We start from the raw sequence: 24,910 nt of genomic DNA on the forward strand, positions 1-24,910 counted from the left end.
GCCACGGCAGAATGCCAAGATAAATTTTCATACGCAGCTGGTTGCGAAATTTGATCCGGGGCTTCACCTGCCGCATTTTCGTTTTGTACTGAAAACTAAGCTACATTTTTTTTGTATCCTCAACTTGCTAGACCCGCCGCGGTGGCTCAGTGGATAGGGCGCTCGGCCACTGATCCGGAGTTCCCGGGTTCGAACCCGACCGCAGCGGGTGCGTTTTTATGGAGGCAAAACGCTAAGGCGCCCGTGTGCTGTGCGATGTCAGTGCACGTTAAAAATCCCCAGGTGGTCGAAATTATTCCAGAGTCCTCCACTACGGCACCTCTCTCTTCCTTTCTTCTTTCACTCCATCCTTTATCCCTTCCCTTACGGCGCGGTTCAGGTGTCGAACGATATGTGAGACAGATACTGCGCCACTTCCCTTCCCGAAAAACCAATTACTATTATTATTATAACTTGCTTGCAAGGATACCTCCCTTTGAGTAACTAAAATAAGATAAAATCGTCGTCGTCAGCCGGCTAGTAAATAAAGATTCAGGAATGTTCCATGAACGCGCTTTGCTTTGCACCTCCACATAGACGCTCTCCACCACCTCTCTGGCCCTTCAAGACGGATTGCCCTTGGATGTCTCCTGTCGCGTGCGACATTTCTCGGCTCCCATCCAGACAGTCGTGTTCAACATTTGAGCCTTCGTCTCCCGCTGCGAATTCGACGCATGCGCGACGCTCGACATCGGCCGAGAAAGTCGTACAGTCGCCGCACCCCAAAAACAGAGCCGACATTCATTTTCCAATACAGGAGTCGTTACGTAGGACGTCGCTGACGTCACCTACTGGAAAATGTAGGTGACGGGTTCTTGCGGCACCCATAGAGGCGAGGAGAGCAAGGTTGCACGATCGGCATAAACAATCCGATCCGGAAACAATCGGCGAGGGAAACGGGAGGCTCGCCGAGTCGAAAGATGAACAAGAGGCGACCGTAATTAGCGCCTCGAAAAGCAACTGGGGGAAGGTGCGGCATCCGCTCCCAAGCCCGTCACGGAGACGACGACACGGGAGACAGTAGTGCCGCCGGTGCGGAGCAGCGAAGGTGGCACTCCCTCCCCCCTCCCAGGACTACCGAAGGCCACGCTCGTATAAGGAGTGCGCGTGGCGGACGCCCGCGCGCCCCACGCCGACTCACTCCGGGGGCCGAGTTGGCGGGCACAACGGAGGCGGCGACGACGGCACAAGAGACACTGCCTCACTTCGGGCACCGATCGGCGGAGCGAAGGATTCCAGAAGCGCTCAGTCGCCGAAGGGGCGCGCACACCGGGCAGCGACAAGACACACGACGCGGCGGCCAGCATGCGGCGAGACAGGGTGAGTGCCTGAGACTTCCCCTTCTTTGCTGGGCGCGCTTCTTTGACCGACGATGTTCATCGAACAGCGACGAGGACGCGGGAATTTTCAGCGGATTGACTCGAAGAGCGCAGCAGGCCCTGAAGCGTGGTGGCTGGGCACGATGTGCAAGTTGTTAAATTACGTGCACAATTCTTTGGGAACTCCTGTTCCGCGCTGCCACCAACAGTACCTAATTAATTCCCTAGAGCGCGTACAAAATCGTGCCGCTCGCTTCATTTCTCGCAACTATTGCCGACATTCCAGTATAACTAACATTAAGGCTTCGTTATCCCTTCCATCCTTAGAATCTCGCAGAACAATAGCACTTATCTGCCTCTTCCATAAAATTGTTTACAGCCATCATACCTTCACACTACCCCTTACAAAACCGGCCCGCACATCTCACCGATTGCATAATCACCTCAGTTTTAAGCGCCTTTCGGGAAGGACCACTGCATTCAACTCATCAGCCCTGCCCCGTGCAATCATTTATTGGAATAGTCTTCCTGATAATATTGTTCACATCTCAGATCATGTTATTTTCAAAGAAAAAATAAGTAGCATTTTCTTCTGAAGTGTGTTCTGTAGTGCGTTTTTCAATTTAGTTTTTCAATTTAGTTCTATTTTCTGGTTGGTTGCTTGTTCTTTGTATAACGATGTTAAAATAACCATGTTCTACTTGCTTCTTTTTCCCACCCCAGTTATGTAACCCCCCTCACATAATACTCCAGTCGGAGCCCGTGAGGTATTTGAATAAATAAAAATAAATAAATAAATAAACGCAACTCTCAACTCTCAAAGATCCCGTTGCGACGCCCTTACTAGTCATGCGCGTCTTTCCTTCGGTAGTCCCGGCCGTAGCCCGCACGGCACAGGGGCCAAATGGCAGTTGCCTAAACCTTCCGTTATAACGATCTTGACTCCCTCGGAGTGCCGTTCTACATACAGTTGTTCGCTCTTTTTGACCTTAGCGCATTGGCAGCTTGTTCGCAGCCGGCCCTTATCAAGTAACGAATTCGCACACTGATGTGAATAGGAGGCAAGCGTCTATACGATAACATTCGCTGTCAGCCAAAACTGAAATCTAAAGCGATGCAGTGCGCTACGGCTACTGAGTGAAGATACCGCACCCTGCATCTATTCGTCAGCATAATTTATCCGCCGTAATCATTCTGCGGTTGCAGATTCTCTACAATGCAACACCTTGGCGCACTGTAATGGTAGAGGAACACACAATCCACCCCCTCTCTCTGCAGCCGACGAGCCTTATATGCTTAGCCCCAGTAGACTGCCGCTTTTTAGTGCGATGATTTCCAAGCTTTAACATTAACTGATTATGATGATGATGATGATGATGATGATGATGATGATGATGATGATGATGATGATGATGGATTTTTATGGCTTAAGGGCGTCTGTAGCTAAACAGTGTCATGGCACAAGGTATTTTTCTTCTGCTCAAGGTGGGGTCAAAGACCCATTTCCCAAGCATTTCACCCTAAATATGCCGACCACCAGATCCCTTTTATCCATTGTTTCACCGGTGGGTACCCGGCGGCGCTGGAAATCGAACCCCGCACCCCCGCATGCGAGGCGGATGCTCAGACCACAACATAATAAAACTCAGCATGTGTCCGCTTAAGAGGCGCCTACATATTCTTGAATGGCTGTGACTTCACAGCGCTTAAAAGTCTGTACGCTTGTCAGAATTACAACTGATCAGGGTTAAAAGAAAGATGGACTTAGGCAGCACAGCAAGCGAGTCTATTGAAAAAGTAACAGTACCGTATTGAGACGTGCAAAACAGTGCTATATGGGAAACAGAGAGAAAAGAAATAAACTTCCAACCTTCTGGGCATCGTCACGGGCAAATAAGTGGCAACGGTAACTGCAATCTGGTTGTGCATTGCTCACTTGAATGCTCTGTGTACTTAGAGGTATGCCATTTCCACTGCGCATGCGCCAGGAGCACGGCGCAGCTCAACAAGCAATAAGGCAATGCTCAGGGAGCACTTCGCAACATTTTTAATTTTTCAAACCCTTTGTTTGTCCGCACCAGTGGCTACAGATTGAGCTATCGAAGTTTACGGCGATCACCAAAACTCGTTGCTTCCCTCGCGGTAAACTAAGCAGGGCAAATGCGCAAATCACTGGAGAGAAATTCATCGAAGATTTGTAGGATGTACTTCCGCATGCTTCAGGCCCACCAGCTTAGTACTACGCTTGAGAGTACCGTCGTATTACGGGCCCACGGCACAAAAACGCCATCCCGAACATATTTTACGTGTCCGAACAAGTAAAATTTTCTTATACACATTTTCTGTTCGCGCCAACAGAGTACACACACAAAAAAAGCAGAAGATTCTCGGTTTTTTTCATTTTTTTTATCTACAGTGCCTTTCTCTACCACGTTTTTTTCTTAATCTTACGTAGCCAGACTTCTTTCCTTCTGATTAGCTGGCAACCTTGGATTGTCATATTGTACGAGTATTCATCAGCTGTTGATTCACCGCCCTCTTTCAATTTGCTTTCCATTCTCTTCGTGCTTGTGTGAAAGGGCTATATGATTTCGTAGAACTGCCTATTCCAGTTTTTGGTTATTTATTCGTATTTCTGGGCTGTTTCTTCATCCGGCGATTGCGCCATCCTGCATAAATAACGAAAAAGGGATGGGAATGTAGCACATAAATTTGTAGCATCGAAAGTCGTCCAGTTTCACCAAGTCTTGAAAAGCTGCATGGCCTGCTCACGACAGTGTCAAGAAAACAGTTTGGAGGAGGAAGAGGAAAAACTTTATTGATATTTAGTAAGATGTGTTATTAGTGGTTTTGGGCTGGTTTCTTCATCTTCCGGTGCGTTGCTTCAGCCCGTCTTAACAGGGTTGGGGCCCCTGGTTCAGGGCTCCACTGAGGTATGTCGCCAGGTAGGCTCTCCGCACCAATCCGCGCTGGATGGCCGGTTCCTCGCTGGAGAGAATCCACTCCCACGGTTCCGCACTCGGGTTTTTATTGATTGCAGCTAGATCCTTGGTTTTCTGACAGACCCACATTGTGCATTAACGTGGGTTTTTCTCCACACCATGGGCATTTGCTGCTGTATTGCGTGGGGTAGATTTTACTTAAGGTAATTAGGTTGGAGAAAGTCCCCGTTTGCAGCAGCCTCCAGCCGACTGCTTCTTGTTGGTGTAGGCTTTTATGGGGTGACGGATATTTGAGTCGCGTTCCCCTGTGATAGCTTAGAATGTCTGAGTAGCTCAGGGGCACCGTATCTGCTCCTGGGTTGTCGAGGTCAGAAGTGCAGGCTCGGTTTGTGCGCTCTCGAGCAATCCTATCTGCCTCTACGTTCCCGGCGATCCCGGTGTGTCCTGGTACCCACATGATTACGTGTGGCAGTTGTTCTTCGGTTTGCGGCATTTTGGCTGATTTAAGGATATGGAGCGCTTTCTTTCCTATTTTTTCATTCATGTAATTTTGGCATGCTGCTTGCGAGTCTATTATATTGTCACAGACCTTCGGGTGCGGTAGCCCTCCGCCACCGCCGGGGCGATGGCCGCCTCTTCGGCTTCCTCGGCCGCACAGTCCCTGAATGATGCGCTGGCTATTTGCCTGTGTTAATACTTTATTGCCGTTGCTACCATCCTGTTTCTGGTTTTTCGAGTATCTCTCCTGTGCGCAGCCGCGCCTGTGTACAGTGTGTTTTCTTTTTCGGCTAGGATTTGTTGAACATATTTTGCCCTAGCTTCCCTGCGTCCTTTATGCAGGTTCGGATCCATGTTTTTCGGTATCGGGGCTATCCTCAGTGTGTTGCGATATTCGTCAGGTATCCGCTCTGTTCTTTTTGTTTCTTGTAGCGCACCTTCGTAGCCGCACCTATTTAGGAGCGCTGTCCCCGCTTTGGTTTGTTTTAGCCTTTGTAGCTGCGCCGCAAATTGGGCTTCTCTCTGCTCTTCAAAGGTGTTATGCAAACCCAGGGCTAGGAGTTTCTCCGTTGAGGTTGCTTGCGGTAGGTGGAGCGCTATCTTATGTGCTTTCCTTATCACTGCGTCTGCTTGAATTATTTCTCCTTTTGAATTATTTCTCCCATAACAGTTTGGAAGGCAAGCAGACCAAACCTGCGACATCTGCACGCAGACTGCGCTAGCGTTAGTGCCTATACGCAGCTCCTGAAGAGGCAACACAAGGGACGTTGATAAACACTTCTAAATCATTTTATTCGAGCATTCCAAGCGGAATTAATCTTCGCTAGTATTCAGCATCCCACGATTAACATCTCTTTTCGGTTCGCGTTTCAATTACTACTGACTGTACCTTTTATTACGTGTTTTTTGCATTCTGTAATAAGATCGTTTCATTCTTTGTATAATTCCGAGAGCTGCAGTAAATAGAAGTCATTAATTGGTAATTGACAGAGCGTATATTTTTTAATTAACGGCTTGTTACAGTCACACTCCACTAATAGCTGCGTTTCGATGGAGGCGAAACGCAAAGGCGCCCGTGTGCTGTGCGATGTCAGTGCACGTTCCCCCCCCTCCCCTACACCCAGGTGGCAGAAATTATTCCGGAGACTTCCACTACGGCCGCTTTCTTCCTTTCTTCTCTCACTCCCTCTTTTATCTCTTGCCCTTACGGCACGCTTCAGGTGTCCACCGAGATGTGAGACAGACCACTGCGCCATTTCCTTTCCCCCAAAACCAATTTCAATATCAACAGACACCCCTCTCTACACTCGAGCTAGCATCGTTTGCGTTTCGGGCGGTTGATCAATATAACGTTAATCGGCCTTTGCTATCCTTCCTGCTTTGCGCAACTGGTACAGCATTTGCACTGTATGGCAGAAATTGTTGTTTCTGTTTTCACATTAGGGCAGACCTTTTGAGGCTTGTAGCGGCATTTAGGGTGGCATGAATCTATAAGAAGAAATGTACCTAATATTTTTACTCTTCATCTAGAGTTTTCTTACTCTTTATTGAAACCAAACCACACGCGTTATTGACTTTCTATTGAATCACGTGTTCCTCTTACGTTCGTGACTAATTACTGACACCTAATCACAGTGAAGACGTAGAGATTTTATTTTTGTGTATGCAGTACGCGAGTTTTTTTTTTTTTTTTGCACCTGTAGCTGAAGTAAAGTTTCCTTTTCTATGTTGCCTGTTTCTAGATGGCTGTTTATAAACTACGATGTTCATAAAGAGCTTTAACATATACTATAACGACAAACTGCGCATTGCATTATTACTAACAGTTTTTACAATCTAATCATTCTGTTTTTCGTGCGGCCTATCTTGTCAGTCACATATTTCTGATCTAAAAACATTCGCAACTTCCACACAATTCCCACAAACTTGTAAAAATTGAAACCATATTTTACGTTCTGCTGGGCAAAAGATTTAACCGCGTTGCCTGTGAGAGTTTTATTTTATGAATGAAGATAATTAATTCCAAATGTAATTATCCGGATTTAAGAGCTGAGTCTCTTGAAACGGCGAAAGACGACTCCCAAAGAACGAAAAGCTCAGAAGAGAGAGAGAGGGGAAAATAAAGAAAGAAACAGTGCCAGGGAAGAGTTTTCTCGAAGAGAACGGGCTTCAATCCTTCGTTGCTGCGGCGGCTGTGCATCCGTCACGCTGCAGCCTACGCAGTCCCGCCCTGCCGCCAACGAGCGCGCATAAGGCCCACTGCCGAAATCGCAATCCTCACTCCGGTACCACGAAGTCATCCATTGTCGTGACGCGACGCGTGACGCAACGTCTATTGCCCACTCACTAACTGGGGGCGAGCGTCCGCGCATCGAAGTGTACTCGAAGTGGCGCGCTGCCGCCTGGAGGTGGCTTGTTGGCCACCCACCTGACGCTAAACTCAAGGTCGCCGGCCGGCCTAGCCCTTCTTGAATAAAACAACCGGAGAGACATCCCGGTGTGGCTGATGTACCACAAGGGTGCAGTGAAACGTGATCAGTGTATATCATCATCCACGTGCGCACTACCTCGCTTTCCTGAACGTTTGCTCTTGCAAGCAGTGTATGTTTCTGCGTGGATTGCCTAGCCTGATGCCTGTTCAGAAGTTTTTCACGCACGGATTAGAACATCCACGCATGCCTCAGACATAATTAGGATCGCTAGGTCTGCGTATGCTCTTAATTCCGTCCAGAACTAGTTTGCTCGTTGCTCCTATCATTGACATGAATGCCTTCTTTCTTGCCATTCCTTGAGTCTGCTGTATCAGCAAAACTGTTTATGTGCAATCGATGTAGTATACTCCTATAAAAGCTTATTACCAAGCGAAAATCATTCAGAAAACTATTCACCGAATATCCTACAAGGTTTCCGTAGTGCAACTGCTTATTTAAGAGGCGTGTAAATGTAGAAAGACGAAGGCAGTAGTAAAGCGTCACAGCAACTATAAAGGCTCCTCAATCGGACACGTACCGTCGACTACCCTCAGTTCCTTGAATGGCTAGTTTCTTGACCCCGTGCATTTCATGCAAGCTGATATCTTGAAAGATGTGCGTCAAGATCAATGTCTCAGAACGTATCTTGGCTTGAAGCTGTGAATGAATGTTTGAATTTCAACGCTTTTATCAGCATTGATCTCGTCTTGCCACGCAGAGATAGAGAATTAATTCACTTTATTAAAGAACACAGATTAAGCGTTTAAAATATCCACGGCGGGGAGAACCAAGGCCATCTGGTCTTGTATAGTTGAGCCGACCTTGGCCAAGCATTCCAAGAGATGGGAGGGCTGTCAGGAAAGAGTGGAACAGGAATGGGAATTGACTGCACTCCGTTCAAGCTCTCACTGTTCCATTTTTTTTTGTACTAACTTCTTTCCTGGATAGCAAAATAAGTGTGAGTTTTTCTTCTTATATTTTTAGCAAATTAGACTTAAACCATGAGTACCAAAGTTGTCAATACTATCTTTGATTCCATCTTTGATTGGTTTGGTTTCATGTGGTTCAATGTCTCAAAGCGACTCAGGCCGTGATGGACGCCGTAGTGGAGGGCTCTGGATAATTTCGACCACATGGAGTCATGTAATTGTTCGCCTTGAGACCTCAGATTTATTTTACGTTCTGTGATGGACGCAAGTGGATGGTCTGAGGTAATATTAACATCGGAAAAACAGCAGGAATACGAACCACAAAAGCACAAGGGCACTCTTTCTTTACTGCTTTCACAGTCATGTACTCAGTATAGCTTCACCAGGTTATAGAGACGGATAAGATGGAATGCTGAGTTAGTTGACACATGATCAATTAAAAACAGCATCGTCCTCATCGTGTGTGTGTTACATCTTGGTATTCGTTTGTCTCTGCTGCTGTTTTTAATTGATTACTCAACGGAATTTACTAGCAGGCTTCAAAAGCGTTCAGAAAGCAACACCCTAAGATTGTATGACCTTTGCCAGACAGCCACTGTCAGACTAAAGTGCCGTCAGCATTTCTCAAGACATTTCGAGCATTCAGTGCCCGTCAACTGTAGCCTCACCCCGGTTAGATGAAGGCGCGGTATTAGAGCGTTTTAACGGCTTGAGCAGTTCCCTATACAACCTGGATTGGCCCATGGGGACGACAAGGTCTGGGGACATGGGGAAAGGGGCTGATATCGACCATCAAGTCCTCACCCTTGCTTGAGAATGTGGGCATATGTGCTTGGAGATTGGCATTGCAGCGTTTCGTAAGAGAAACGGACTTCCTTCTACTTATGCCGCATGGAGCACCGTAGAGCAAATAAAATTAGAACACACCCCTTATGCGACTTCCATGCATGCCATCTAGAAATGTATAAAACAAATTGGGCGAATTTTGTCCAGCCATTTCTTGCATGAAGTAGTGGTGAACTTCCGGTACTCTTTCAAGTCAGGTGCTTCCGGCTCCGCATACCTTGCATTGTTTTCGTGCATGCGAACTCCACTTACGCTTAACCTTCGACAGTTGATCAACGAGTACTTATGTTCCGCCAAGGTTCACAAGCTCCAACAACGTGTATAACGTGATGCTCTTAATGTGTGTACTCCTTATTGCATTTTCTGATTTGAAGCAAGCTTAATAAATGCTCCGTCGCTGAAAACGTTTTAGAAACGTCTTAAATACTTTATTGTTCTGCTCGTTCATGCTCAATTCATTTAACATGAAAAATCGTCCTTGGCTCATTTCAAAACTTTCAACGTGGCGCCTTAACGCGCAGCCATAGGCATTCGTGATAATGCTCAAGCGGTGACAAAAATGTTCCCTTTTGTTTTATGCGTCGTTAAACACAAAATTTCACAGTTGCAATTGCAGTTTACATAACTTTGAAGTTTTGTGCAGGTGTCGCCACTAACGTTTTAATGCGCGTGGCGTTGATGCTGTGATGTCTTTTATAATGTACGATCTAGTGTCGCCAAGCAATCACTCACACCACATTTTTCGTTTTTTTTTTGCGAAAATACGCGTTCGGAACCAGGGTGCCCTCTAGTGTCAGTGCCATGAAAGCAGCATACGCATCGTGACTCACTCAGAGAAGGCATTTACGGAGTAGAGATAAGAGCCCTTAACTCTTGGAAACACACAATCCAGAACAAGACGAAACAATGTCATCATGCATTCCGAATGAGAATCGCTCAAAAAATTGCTTTCTTCTTTTTAATTTTCGCGCAAATAGTTTCCTGAATTGAGAATAATTATAAGGAATTGTAAGGAAGGGCGAGTTGCTGCGGCTTTTCTCTCTCATAGGAATTAGAAAGACCGACATAAAGCTCGCTGTTGAACCGTAACAAGAAGTGACATAATACCCCAATGTACCAACTAATCTCCGCGGTATAATACCCAAAGCAAAAAAAAGCAAAGCCGTAGCACAACAGTATTACTTAAGGCCCAAAAATTTTGCCCGTTAGAAAAAGGTTTAAAACAGCAGCGCACTCTTTGACAATAGAAAACGCGACGAAGAGTGATCTGGTTCTACAAGTTCTGCGGAAGGGCCCGAACACACGTAGCGCTACCTGTCGTTGGAAGTAGCCGATCAAGAAGCTGTGCAAACGAAAGAGACGCAGGGGACGAAGCAATATTTTGATACTGTAACTTACCGCTTTGACTGACACGCTATCAAAAGTTGCGAAACGCGCATGGGCAGTGGACGCCATGCACAAGAACAAATTTTGAATTCAGAAACAACACTAAGCTTTAACGCTTTCTCCTCGCAGATTTGTTCACTTCTGCTTTCCTTTCTCCAATCAAGCCGCCGCGGTGGCTGAGTGGTTATGGCGCTCGGCTGCTGGACGGAAAGACGCGAATTCGATCCCGGCCGCGGCGGTTGAATTTCGATGGAGGCGAAATTCCAGAGGCCTGTGTACTGTGCGATGTCAGTGCACGTTAAAGAACCCCAGGTGGTCGAAATTTCCGGAGCCCTTCACTACGGCGTCCCTCATAGCCTGAGTTGCTTTGAGACGTTAAACCCCCGTAAACCAAACCAAACCTTTCTCCAATCGAACATTTAAAACGAGCCTCATGTTTGATCAATACTAACTCTTAACCTGTAATTATTCGCGCGCAGTGCAGGTGAACGCACAGGAAGAAGCCAAGGTGTGTGCCTTTCGTCTTGGGCGTTCTGATGCACAGCCTTAAATCTCACCATAACGTCGCTGTAGCCGCCTACAGCACATTGTTTTACTTTTTACAGCGCAAGCTGTTTTTTGCTCGCGCCTGAAAAATTATATGTCGTCGGCGGTGTCATCCGCACAGCGCACCGCCGGGCACCCACCCATCGGTAAAAATGCACCTCCGACATAGGAGCCCAGAGCCTCCCAACCTGCACCTCCCGCACTTCCTAGCACCTCACGAACACGAGACAGATATGTCTCCATTTTCTCACGATCACAAGCCGTTTAGCGCTGGATCATTCGCGCAGCAAACTCAGACCTGTCCTGTGCTTTTTTTTCTGCATTCAGTCTGCCTCTTTAACCATACACAGAAAAATTAAATAATTTTTTGACACACCAGCAAGCACATGCTTCGCTATATTATTATTATGAGAGAGCTCAATCATCCATTCGAGGCTCTCCGCAGGTTCAACGAGAGCGAGAATGCTCAGAAGAATGCTCAAAATCGCTCACTTGTTCTCAGGTTATATTGCACCGCGAGCAGCCATCTTTCCTCCCCGTCTTTCGCCACCGGTTTTCTTGGGTCGCACTGAGTACCATGGTTTAAAAAACGCCGGCAGATAGCGGACTGCCGTCAGAGGTCCGTGGCAAACGCATTCGCATTTATGCCCAACGCGAATCATTCATACACATTGTAGAGAACCCAAAATGTTCAACTCACTAACAACTTTTTGTCACCGCCGTAGCGGCAGTCCTGTTTTTTTAAGGGGAGCTGAGTGTCGACACGCACGGCGTGTTGTACGCATCAAACTGAACGCAATATCAGGTGTTCATTTCTATTATTAGCCACAGTATTAGTAGTACTAAATGCAGTAGTAGTTGTGATAGAAAATATAAGTAGGAGTACCACTCAGCAGCGTGGAAAAAGCAATATAGCACTTGAACGTGCTGGACGCAACAGTCGGGAAGACCGCGGCTCGCCGCACGACAACCGGTCAAAGAATGGCTGAGCGACGGACTGGACTACGACACACGCGGCAACACTCCTAAAAATCCGGTCAAAAGGACTGGCACGAATAGAAAACACGCCGCATTCGAAATACACCTTCCGGCCTCACTCTCCGCGCGCAGGCCTCCCTGCTCAGCCGTGGTTGAGAATGGGTTGTTTTGCGGAGAGCAACTTTTTACCTAAACGCCAACTTCGGAGGGCATAGTTTTCTGCTGTGTACAACACGCATACAAAGAGATCTCAACGCCGGAGACACCCAACTACGCCCGACTCTTTTTGTCCTCTCTCTCTCTCTAGTGGGCTTTTTCCCCTCCTTTCAGCTTTCGGCAGCCCGGGGGCGCCGTTCACCGCATCCGGCCCAGATTAAGGACTCCCGAACCCACACGCGCACGTAAGCAACGTTTCGCCCACGACCCGGGGTCGGGGGCGGCCGTTTCGCCGGCAGCCATTTATCGCTGCAACGCCACGATCGCGTCGCCTTGGGCGTCCTTGAAAATATGCGTTTGCTGAGATAAAATAGGCGTTGCCTCTGCACGGTGCAACGGGCTCGGGAGGCTTAATATAGGCCCGGGTGGAACGCGAGGGCGTTTTCGAGGACCCCTGTGAGGACACGCGTGCGCACGCCACTATAACGGGGCGCGTAACAATCAACTTGGAACGACCACGCAGTACCGCTGTTCTTTGCCCGTGGGCAACGGAGCTGCGGGTCTCCATCATTCATGTTGGGCAAGGTCGGGTTTGTTTAGTTGGAAGCGCGTAAGAAGGCGTTGGCACTTCTTCGGGCGTGTCGACCGGCTGTTGCACTTGGGCTGCTTTCCAAAAACAGAACTAGGAAACACGGACGGAAGAAATGAACACGGCAGAACTCTGCTGAAAGATTGACAACAGTGCAGTACTAAAAGTGAGAGCAACGGCGAAAACTCCTGGGCGACTTCTATTAGTAAGGGTCAGTAACACACGGAGCTGTATTTGCCTATCACGCCTTCAGCACGTGTGGCTGCGTACAAGTTGCGTACGAAGACCCAAGAATCGTCCGGCTTTTCGAACTCCTGTAGCTAATTTAACAAGCGACAAGAAGACACTTATGCATTGTGGTTATGGTTACGGTTATGTTTACGGTCATCGTCACACTGCGCAGCCAACCCTTTCACTTAGCCAGTGCAAGAGCCACTCCTGCCCACCACAAATGGCCGTCTTCGACAGTGTTTTTCCGGGCCTGCTACAACGAGTTTATTCCAACACTGATGCCGATGTGGTGCATGTAGAACAGCTTTGATCTTCGGAGCCGAATAGCAGAACCGTTATACATACCCCTGTGCTCTTACGTGTTCCGTTTTGCCAGCGAACGCGTTCAGTATGACTCAGAGACAGTGAGCACAGGCGACGCAATCAACTGCGTTATAAGCAACGTTAGCCGTTGGTTTCCGAAATTCTTGCACATAAATCGTGAGAAATGAGAGCTATGGCAAACGTATGCGTGCTTATTATTCAACCCTCTTGCGCGCTTCCTGGTTCCCACAGAGTATATTTTTAATGAGGTCCTGGGCGATCATGGAGCAATACACAAGGCTAATACTAAAGATAAATAATGGAATTCCGGTGATTACTCCAGATATGAGACGTTCACGCTGGCGCAGTGCAATGCTCTTTGCTAAGCGTGAAACTATGAGCATGCACCTCAATTCAGGTAAGTGTATTAAAGAAATCGCCTCCTTACAAAATAAATGATATACAAGGACAATACGAATTACGCACAGATTATGGCAAGAAGGGAACTCCACTACAACGAAAAAAACATATACTTAAACGCCAGCTGTTCTGCTGATCTTCTAATGGTCCTTGAAATTATCCTGAAGCAACGTTATCCAGCCGAAAGGACGCATCAGGCTACACCATGCCATTCATTCCGCCACGTTAACATCATGTTACATAATATATATATATATATATATATATATATATATATATATATATATATATATATATATATATATATATATATATATATATATATATATATATATATATAATAAGGAAGCCAACAGTCACCGAAAACCCAGGTGCATAGGGGAATTTTTTTTTATTCTTTTTTATTTTTTTTAATTTCTAGTGCCAATCAATTGCCTTTAAAGAAAATTATTTATAAACCAGCAGAAAAAACAACCATGCCGCCGGTCGGATCCGAACCCACGACCTCCGAATATCGCGTCCGGTGCTCTTACCAACTGAGCTACGACGACGGCTGTCCAATCTGCTGCTTTCGTGTGTATGTTTTTGCGTGTAAGCGAACCTTGAGAGTGTTCACCAGCGCCACCCTCGACCATAGCGGTGGACGTAGCACGTCCTGTAATACCGCAAGTGTGACGTAGAACGTCATCTAATATATATATATATATATATATATATATATATATATATATATATATATATATATATATATATATATATAGCAGATAAGTGATATCAAATGAGGGGTCCGTTTGACAAACTTATGAAGGGAGCTAACAGTCACCGAAACCAAGGTGCATAGGGGAATTTTTTTTTTTTATGTGTTGTGCGCACTGATAAGCACAACACATACAAAATACATTCCCCTAAGCACCTTGGTTTCGGTGACTGTTAGCTCCCTTCATAAGTATATATATATATATATATATATATATATATATATATATATATATATATATATATATATATATATATATATATATATATATATACTTTGAATCCAGCTCAATAAGCTTGGGTTGGCTTGTACGAGCAGCTACTAGGGAAAGAAAACGAGGAAATGTGCTCAAAGAGAGCAATCCACAGAGTATCAAGCAGACGAAAAATGCAACATCAGGGTATAAACTGATATACTGTGTTTCGTCTTCGAGTGCAAAAGCGCTATGAATAATTACTTTCATTCATTAATATGTATTCATCTGTAGGCGTATATTTTTTTATGCTTCTCTGTCTGGGTTAGTGTTTGTGTGTTTGCTTTTTGTTAATAGGTGTAGCGAAGGGTTGTAGCCGGTATTTCAGGCCCATAAAGCTTCTCAATTGCGGCTCTCTGGTGTCTTTACTTACTGCTTTGGCAGAAAGAGTTCGTGCTGTGGAAGCTGCGGCAAAAGTGTGGTTCGCATACCTATTAGCCATGTAGAATAAGTCACCAAAGATGTTGCAGGGCCGGTATAACGGGGATTCAAGTTACGAATTCTATTACGACTATCCATTGGTGATCAATCAAACCATGCCCAGTGCAACTATGACGTATTCCTGTAGGGTCCTTAGAATGGTGCCGAAAACCCTGCCCTGCACCCAGCAGCACCGCAGTTTGGCTTGGTTACCATTTGGTAGTCAAATTATAACCAAATCATCAATTCGGTCATCAACTTGTCTCGAAAAAGTGATTGCGAGACGCGATGACAGCTCTGCTGTGTGGGAAAGTTGCAGATAATGACGGAAAGAAAGTGCGACCGGCGTCAAAAGCAGACGGAACGTCATTCCACTCTCCGAAGTATAGGAAATTCGAAGATGCGCCCTTTGGCGCAAAAATAAGGCACTGAAGCGGTCGTATATGCACGCACTGTTGGCTGTCGAATTTCATCAGGAAGAGCAAACTCTTCCTCAGACAAACTCTTCTCCCCCGCAGCTGATCCTCGTGGCCGCTTTCCTGCTGCTACAAAGCGGTCTGGAGCCGGCGAACGCCCTCCAGGACCATGGAAGCACGGTAAGTGGACTCCAGGCCCCTACCCTACCCTGAAGTACCCGCTGACCTGACTGCCCTTCACCTCCGCTGGCAGCCATATGCACTTGTGGGATGCACTTGGCGCAGGCATTCACCTCTCGCAACTCTCCATCGAGCTGTATTAACATCGCAAGGCAACAGGGCATGCGCGGGATGCCCATGGGCGCCCCAAGAGTCCAGTGCTGATCTATAGATCGGCAGAAAATCGAGACACCTGCTTTTTGAACTGTCTCTAATAGGTTCAGAATGGTCGCGCCGCCATTTACACCGTGTTAGCGCCATATAGTCAGAACAGACCAGTGAGGAACATGGCGACACATGTATAGGACGCGCTTTTTGGACTGATCTGTATAGACGTGACGCCTACAGGATCATTATCCGGAGCCTGCGAATCTGTTCTTTGAATCCTGGACTGAGAACGCGCAGGAGCTTTCAAGTCCAGAAGCGCACAGCAAAATTAATTCTAATCAATTTACTGGAGGTGAAAGTCCAGCAAGTAAACATGTGTGTCAATCCCATGGTTATGTATGCGTAGGAATGTAAATAAATTTTAACGGCGCAAAGGAGAGGGACACAGGAAATATACAGGCTGGATAGAAAGAGCGCCTACTACCATGTTCGTATTAGGTGCTCTTTCTATCCACCCTGTATTTCCTGTGTCGGTCTCGTTTGCGTCGTTCAAATTTATAACATGAACCAATTAGCCCTACAGCAAGTACTGCAGGAATGCAAAAGCTCAGCCATCCCCCCCTCCGGCCATTTACATATTTTCCTCAGGGGTATCTGCGAGCACGCGTGACAACAGCCGCTACAAGTTCCAAATCAGTCGTCATATCGATTTGCGAGTACACTTAAATCGTATTGCCTTAGTCGAAAATACCCCGTATCGCAGGCCTCTAGATGAATTTGAACGAGCCGGTCCATATTGAACACATGTGTCCCACTCCATTAGCTGCGTGCAACTCATAGCTCTCGTTGATATAAAAAAATGGTTACTAGGATGCAGTGAAGCTATTTCTTTCAACATTTTTGACAGCTATGGAATTTCCTCGGCCTTTTAGTTTGTCAGTGCGAAGCTTTAGCGAAACTCTATAGCTAAATAAGTTTCGCTCGAAAGTTCCGAACCAAAACCACACTGGACACCGATCGCGGGGTTCGGCAAAGTCCCTACACAACTACAAACGTGTCACTTGTATGCCCTGGAATGTAAAGGCCGTGTTTTGAAATGTAACAGGTGTATTTACAGGCAACGGTGGCGGACAAAATATTTCCCGTATTTATTCTGTTGGCAAACGCTACCAGTGCTTTATCTGATTTCTATGCGAGCCAGCTGGGTGCTGTCAACGTAAAATTACGGGTCGAATGTATTATCCTCATTTTTGCCTCAGTCTTATTAGGCACCACCCAAAAGAAAACCAAAAATAAATGTCGAAGACACCTTTTCCAGCATAGTTATCACAGGCCTAAACAAACCAAAACAAATTAATGGAGTACTATTCGGAAGCGTTATCCTCATAAATGATCGTATGGCGAATCTAAGCTTGAAAATTGATTTCTTTGACCTTAATGTATTTCTAGACAATTCCTTGTTGCGTCCGCTGAGCCCACTCTCTGTTACTGTTGCCCACCAACCCGACTTTCGTTCGATGGTAGGCCTGACATTACTCCAGTCGGCCCATTGATTTTTGTCGACAGCGCTTAGAAGTCTCGCATATGTAAAAAAATAAACTTGTGCTGGCTAACGCAGTCAGCATGCAGCGGCGCTAACTGCATCAGCAGTGAAAATGCAAAAAGGGAGAGAGAGTGAAATAAACACGCTGGTTATGGTTCTAGCCATTATTCGAGAATGTTTCCTTCACGAAGATTAAGCTGGATTACAGTCGCTGCAGGCACAATGCCAGAATAAAGTTTTATCCAACACTGGAGTAGTTGAAAGGATCCGTTTAAGCAAACTTGAGCCTTCATATTGCATACGTCGTGACAGTGGTCAACAATAATATCCTTTACCCTTAATGAGTTGAATGTAGATAAGAGAAGCCGTGCCTGTAAGCGGCATGAGTGCACAAGCTAATATAGTGAAAAGCAGGCAGAGCTCCCGAAGTGGGATACTGCAAGGGAACCTCTTTTTAAGCACCAATGATGCTCTCGATGCTAGTGCAACGTGTACAACGGCAAACGCAGTTTATTTGAATCCAGGTAACGCCAGGGAAGTGCGTTTAGTAGCCACGTACACGCCTGCAAACACGAACGGGCGCGAGCATTATTATATGCGGAGGTAAATTATAACCGAATGACTGCAACAAACAAGCAGCGTGGTCCTCGCGAACTCTCCAACAGACTGCCAGATGCATTCCCACTACAGCTACTTGTTACTCACCTGAGGTCATTAACGACAATGCACAACGCATCGAACCAATGCACTAATGTCGTCCCCACGAATCCCTCCACTGCAAGTCCTCGCCCTGCTAACTACCAAGAAATCCCCACTACCGCCTTAACCGTCTCCACTCGAAACCAACCATGCAAAAGAGATGGCAGGCCCCACAGGGTGCGTGGTCTTTCCCTCTCTCTCCTCCCTTTCGTGCGCGCGTCGCACCAGCCGGGGCAGTTCCTGACCGAGCAGGCGTCCATGCCCTACCAGTTCTCGTACTTCGCCGGCGGACACGACGGCAGCCACTCGCGTCACGAGACGCGTGACGCCAACGGGCGCGTCACGGGACACTACACGCTGGCCACGGACGAAGGGTCGCAGCGCGTGGTCTGCTACGTCGCCGACGAGCACGGCTTCCGCGCCTGGGTCGACACCAACGAGCAGGGCACGGACAACCAGGACCCCGCGGACGTCAGCGTCCGCTCCTCGGCGCCCGGAACGTCGGGAGTGCCCAGGGGACCCATCAAGGGCGTCTGCGGAAGCCCGCCCCCTCCCGCGGGTCCTCCTGCTCAGACCCAGATCCTGGTGACTTCGCCGCCGGTGGTCATACCGCCGCCGGTACGCAAGCCAGCCTACGTGCCTCCGCCCGTGCACCACGAAGAGGTCATTGTGCCCCCGCCTACAGTTAAGGTGAGCACGCAGGCGGGCACGTGCTATTTTAAGTTTTGCTAAAGTTCCATCAAAGTTTACGTAAAGGTAAGGACCTCGAATCAGAGCAGCCACACCTAAGAGATCTCTACTCGATTTGAATAATTTCCGCGCGAACTTTAAGCTTCACTTTCAGGCTGCTCCTGCGTCGCGTAAACAGCTGTTCAGGGAAAACCAATGCAGGTTTTCCATTCAATAACGAAGTCTTCGTTCCCAGCACCTAAAGCCTTCTAGGGAAGCATCAGTTATAGCAAAATTGTGTCTGATATGGAGGAAACCTGTTTCAGGCAAAATGTACAACGCAACTATTACACAGCTGATGCCAAAACATGGTGTGTAGGGATGTTATAGCAGTCACGCCTTCTTTCTATTGTTCCCTGTGGAAGAAACGGCCGCCCACACTTGCGGACTTCAGTGCCTCCTGCCTTTCGCTAAGCGTAAGCCATGCTGCGCCACTTGGCACTGGGACCTCCGAGCCACGTGTAGGCAGCTCCCCCTCTTCTATACCAGCCAGCGTCGCAGTAGAAAAGCGAGCCGAACAGACTATAGACCGACGGTAGGAAATCAGAGACACGGGGGGCGGGTTTTGTGCGGAAGCCCGGAGCGAACTGGCTGCAGCGATAAGGTGGAATTTTTGGAGGGGATGTTTATTGCCTCAGGACATAAAGGGGTATGCAACGGAAGGTGGAATTAGTGACTGGGAGAACTGAATCTGGGGCGATCGATAAAAGACACGTTTCTTGAGACCATCGCTGCAAACCCTACTAGTTCAGCGGTTACGAGACAGAAAAAGGACGCGAAAGTGCAGAACGAAGACTCGAGGCTTCGTGGTTTGCCTTGAGAACGTTGCCCACTTAGAACTTACAACTATTTTACGATGCAGAACAGATCCTGTTTTCAGGTCTGCTAAAACCGAGGTTTAAACCTAAAACGGCACCGAAAATGGTACCGAAATGACCAGTGCTGCCATCTGTCGGCAAACCAAAAAAAAAATATTTTTCGAGCCTACTCGTCATGAGCCTGAAATGACAGCCTGCTTAGGACCAGCCTGGCTCATCCAAGTCCACTAGAAATTTGATGCACCCTTAGGAAGCTTACTAACCCGATCATTTCTCTTCTTTGGCCGCAGGTGTATCCTCCTCCCGTGCAGCAAGTCGTGGTGTCCCCGCCTGTGCACAAGGTCAGCTACGTGCCCCCCGAACCCCCGACGTACGTCGAGCCGCCCCCCGTGCGAACCTACGTGCGCAAGGTGGTCGTGAAGAAGCCCGTGCACGACAACAGCTACTACGTGCCACCCCCACAACCTGCCAAGACTTACTACGTGCCACCTCCACAGCCGGCCAAGACTTACTACGTGCCTCCACAGCAGCCAGCAAGGACCTACTACGTACCCCCTCCGTCGCCACCAAAGACCTACTACGTGCCTTCACAGGTACGCGTCTCGTCTACTCGGAAAATAAATAAACGCACTTTGCTTAGTATAGCCCTCGCTTAACACCCTGCCAGCAGTCATCGAGGTGAACCTGAAAGGAGTGGCGATGTAACTGAAACAGCAATCTTTAATATGTGCGCAAATGTGAGAGAAAGCTCGCAGAGTTCTGGTTCACTCAGCGGAAAATTCAATTATCAAGTAATCTCAAGCGCAAAAGCATGGAACGTGAAAAAAAAAACGAGTCAAAGTGTGCATTAAACCAAAGGAACACTTTTCAGTGTCGGATGCGCAGTAGTATACGCTCAACTTGTAATCTAGGTTCGCCCGAACTAGGCTCCAGAAAATTAGCGTTTTGCTGGTTTTGTGAAATGCCTCAGCAACCAGCTGTCAGATATAAGAAGTCACCTCGCTTTTTCGACAAGTCTAAGGACCCATTAGTCTTGAATTCTGGCCTCAAACGCACTTGCTGCAAAACACCTTACTTGACTTGTGACCCTCACAAACTACAGCGCCGCTGTATCGGATACATGGACCCCGCTCTCTGCATTACTCGCCATGGTTCGTTTGTCTAGTACTGCCGTTTTCTTCAAGTTCTCACGGGCAGGAAAAGTGCGCTTTAATGGTACCTCTGCCTTCATACTGAGTGCACAAAGATTCAATAACACAAAGTACGAATACTGTGGCACTCTGTCGTTAAAATGCTATATTAGGCACTAAACAAGAGTCATATCACCGAAACTACCCAACGACCAATCCGTATTATCACCGCAGCCCTTACTGAATCAGGGTATTCGTTTTGGACCAAAGAAAAACTAATGACGTGAATAATGTTGCTCTAGGGTTCGCAATTGAGAATGCTAAACTTTGCATACTACAGCCGCGGTTCTACTCTGCTAAATTTATTTCACCTTCAACTCTTTAGTGTTATTTTGATTGATTGATTGATTGATTGATTGATTGATTGATTGATTGATTGATTGATTGATTGATTGATTGATTGATTGGTTGGTTGGTTGGTTGGTTGGTTGGTTGGTTGGTTGGTTGGTTGGTTGGTTGGTTGGTTGGTTGGTTGGTTGGTTGGTTGGTTGGTTGGTTGGTTGGTTGGTTGGTTGGTTGGTTCGCTCTTTGGTGGTCACATCAACTTGCCTGGTGTCCTTTGCCTGTCTACACCCCCTTCGCCCTCGCCTCATTTCGCTTGTGGATGACGTGTGCAGCCTGTGGTTGTGGAGCCTCCCCGCCGCCGCCCTCCACCGACCCGTCGCGTGTCTTACCAGCCGGCACGCGAGGAGGTGGTGCTGCCACCGTCCAGGCCCACGTACTACGACACGCCGCCGACGCCGCCGAGGCCCGCCGTACAGGAGGTGTACGTGCACCCGCGACCCGTGTCCAGGTGTTCGGGCTACTGCGGGCCCAAGGTGACAGCACGCATAGTTCCCCGGCCCCAGGAACCGTCGTACGTCAAGCACAGCCAGGATGTCAGCTACTCGGTCAGGAGGGGGCCCTACATTGCACCCAGGTGCGTTTGCACTGACTTCTTTTGCACGCACTTAGGAAAAGAAAGCAAAATTAGGAGGAAGGGGTGTACTGCTTGGAATGTGCTGAACTGAGTTCATTCCTATCCACAGAATATGCAACCAATGAGCAGGTTTCCAGCTGCGATTGGTTCTCCTGAGCGCACTGCTTCGAGCAGTGCGGCCACGTTGTTTACTACCGCACTGTCTTGCACAGGCGCCGAGGTTAGGTCTGGTTGACAGACTGTCCTGATCTGTCTTAGATGCCTTGTTCTATTGAAAAACAAATATCCGCGGACAGACTAGCCACTGTACAGTCTAGTTCACTTATAACAAACCTTATGTTCATGCTGACTGCATTCGTTTTATAGGAAGTTCATAGTAAGTTTACTTCTCAGATTACACCCGAAATAACTAAGTCAAACAAAAGTCTCTTTTCTTTATTTAAAAAGCCCGTTATGCCCTTGTGCTAAAGAGTCCCTATGAGGGCACTTTCCAAGCTCTCCAGCGCAGCCATGTGCTTCCCGCTGAAACCCTTGCTGCCGGCGAGCTGCTTTCCGGACGCGGGACAACTATAATCGCGCTTGAAGCGTTTACGACAACTGGTGGTAGGTCTGCCTTCTCGTCTCCGATCCTCGACAAAGTTGTAAGGCAGCTGCGACAAAACTACGGGGCATCCGATGTGCGTTCAGAGCATACTCTCTGCTGGCTCCGCGGTGACTGCACGACGTAAGCGGCAATGAATGTGGAGAGTGAAATGGGCAAGCGACGTACTACCTCGATTGAAAGAAACGCGAACAACCCGGCGCCAACACGCTCCGCTGTTTCAACTTCTTTTCGCCGCGCTTTTACTTCGGTGATAGCAAAAAGACCCTAGCCTCGTCCACGATGCATTCCTGGACGACTCTAACGTCTTTTTGCGTACCACCCAGGTAAAAGCGAGATGAAAATAAATTCCAACAGCGGGGCGTGTTGGCACCGGTTGTTCGCGTTTCTTTGCATCGAGGTAGTGCGCCACGTAAGCAGCGTGGCCTGGGATGCATACCACGTGACTGGTATTCAAACTTCTCAAAGCGCTGCCACTTGTCAATCTTCGACCCTGTGCTGCAGATTCGCTTTTAACACTGCCCCTGCCTCGTGTCCACCACGCCTCTGCTTCCGCTTTAGACGCTTTGTTAAGGCGGCACGCTCGTTGGAACTCGATGGCATTGGAGGCCAACGTCGCATAATTGGCCGGCGATTAAATGGTAATTAAAATGCCGGATTTTAAATTGCTTTCTGGGGATCGCCATGGTTCTTCGAGGAGATGGCAAGAGGGGCTGGGAGGCGTTCTTCGGCCTCCACACTGGCGAGAAGCGGGTTTTCCGATTGCGGGGGCAACTATATAGAGCCACTTCACAACGAAGCGTCCAGTGCCTTAGTTTTTAATAACCGAACATTCGTTATAAATGCTCGAGTCGACTTCTGTTCTTGTGTGCGTGACGTTGCCTCACCCCCAGAGAGAAAAAGGAGTGTATGTAATGAAAATACAGGGATTTTAGTCAGCGCGTAAAATCCGTCGACATGGCCATACGCTGCGAAAGGAGCGAAAGGCGGCAGCTTCAAACTTGGCGCCGTTTTTTCAGGTACGAGCCGTGGAGCCAGTCTTCGTACAAGACGTACCGCACGTACAACGAGCCTCCGCAGTCTTATCGTCCCCAGGGCGACATCCCCATCGGCGTCTCGTACAAGATGAGCATCTCCCGGGGACCCGGTGGCCCCTACCCGTGGCAGGACGAGGTTGTGAGCAGGCCCACGTCCTACTACCGGCACGCACAGCCCTCCACGCCACCCTCCGGACCACACTACTACAGGTAGGGACTCCACGGGACACTTACTGATTTCGTTGTTCGCTCATAGATCACACTCCTGGGCACGAGAAAATTCGTGCGGATGGCTGGTACCCCTAGCTGATTTCGAGGACGACTTTGTGACTCGCTCTTTTCTTGTGTGTTGAGCATTGCGAGGAGTTCCGGGTGTGGGCTCATCGGCACTAGATGGCTCATCGACACGAAAACCCGGCGGTGCCCAAATAGTGGCGGCGTTACAAAATTCGTGATTGGTCGAAATGATCTGACGTCCTGAAAGGCGGGAAAATATGAAATCTGAACCAGTAATAGTACTAATACTTTCAACTACGCCAACTACAAAAGAATATAATTAGAATTGATTGGAATGCAATTGGAATAGAAATGGAAAATAATTGACTAGAACTGAAATGCTTTTACATTGCTCGAACCTAGTTCCTTTAAGGGCCCCCGGTAATTTTGAATTTACTGTGGCCACAGTGGTTGGCTAGCATGTTGGTGTTCCTGCAGTCAGCCAGCTGCGTGCGCAGTCAGGAGCTGGATACGGTATTCGAAGAGTGACGGGAACCGCACGCGTTCTTCCCTAAAGGGCACCCCTTAAACTACGCAGGCCCGCCGAATCAGCGCCGGAGCCGGTCTACCCGTCCTCACGACCGCAGGGAGGCTACGCCAAGAACGACCTGCAAGACGACGACGACGACACGTACGACTTCAAGAGGCCCAGCTACGGCTGAGCGCCCACGAACCACCCGCGGGCCCGGGCTGGAGTGTCGACGCGGCGAGCCAAGATCTCTCGCAAAACCGGCAGCTATGTTCCCCTTTCTCCCCTACCCCCTCTCCCTGCTCTGGAAAGCTTTGACATTAAAAGAAAAATTGCTTGCGCGCCACTGGACGACTGCTTACCAACGGCACGTTGTCGCCCCGGGGCAGGCTAAAAAACTGTGCCAGTTTTCACAGAGGCAGCTGAAGGATGTGCAGTTATCTCGGAGTTTTGCGTCGAGCGTCTGAAAGCAAGTGTGCCTCAATGCGCGCCCGCTGTCCGCTTAGGGTGAGGACAACCGCGTCGTCTGCTAGCGCGACCGCCATTGTCTTACATCCGCTGGTCGCGAGGCGCGCGTTTGCTGCGTAACGAGCCTATAAGTGGCCCCGCTTGCAGCGGGAGCTTGAATTGGACTTTAACATTGATAATCATTCCTTTTCTAGTTTAGATGAAAAGTAAGAGTAAAGATTCGGTGATACATTCGCTATTTCGAGACGATTAGCGAAAGTATAGCGGATATCTTTCTTTGTTTTGCGATAGGCGGTCACGGCGGTCAGCTGCTCACCGTCGTTGTCATACTGGCT

General features: G+C 48.1%; 1 protein-coding gene across 1 annotated transcript; it reads left to right on the forward strand.

Moving 5' to 3' along the window:
- The first annotated feature begins 1,078 nt into the window (after nt 1-1,078).
- Nucleotides 1,079-24,453, forward strand: LOC144099372 (uncharacterized). Its single transcript, XM_077632607.1, has 7 exons — nt 1,079-1,359; nt 15,602-15,679; nt 18,297-18,758; nt 19,906-20,208; nt 21,423-21,724; nt 23,345-23,572; nt 24,177-24,453. Exons 1-7 carry the CDS (start codon nt 1,345-1,347, stop codon nt 24,298-24,300), a joined length of 1,512 nt encoding a protein of 503 aa, XP_077488733.1. The 5' UTR covers nt 1,079-1,344; the 3' UTR covers nt 24,301-24,453.
- The last annotated feature ends 457 nt before the right edge of the window (nt 24,454-24,910 follow it).

Source organism: Amblyomma americanum, chromosome 7 (genome assembly GCF_052857255.1).
Source record: "Amblyomma americanum isolate KBUSLIRL-KWMA chromosome 7, ASM5285725v1, whole genome shotgun sequence".
Taxonomy (NCBI): domain Eukaryota; kingdom Metazoa; phylum Arthropoda; class Arachnida; order Ixodida; family Ixodidae; genus Amblyomma; species Amblyomma americanum.

What these genes read in the sequence shown, in the direction of transcription:
- LOC144099372 (XM_077632607.1), top strand. An exon ending in TCCAGGACCATGGAAGCACG is followed by an intron (nt 15,680 to 18,296) that starts GTAAGTGGACTC and finishes GCGTCGCACCAG; the next exon opens with CCGGGGCAGTTCCTGACCGA. An exon ending in TCCGGACCACACTACTACAG is followed by an intron (nt 23,573 to 24,176) that starts GTAGGGACTCCA and finishes TAAACTACGCAG; the next exon opens with GCCCGCCGAATCAGCGCCGG.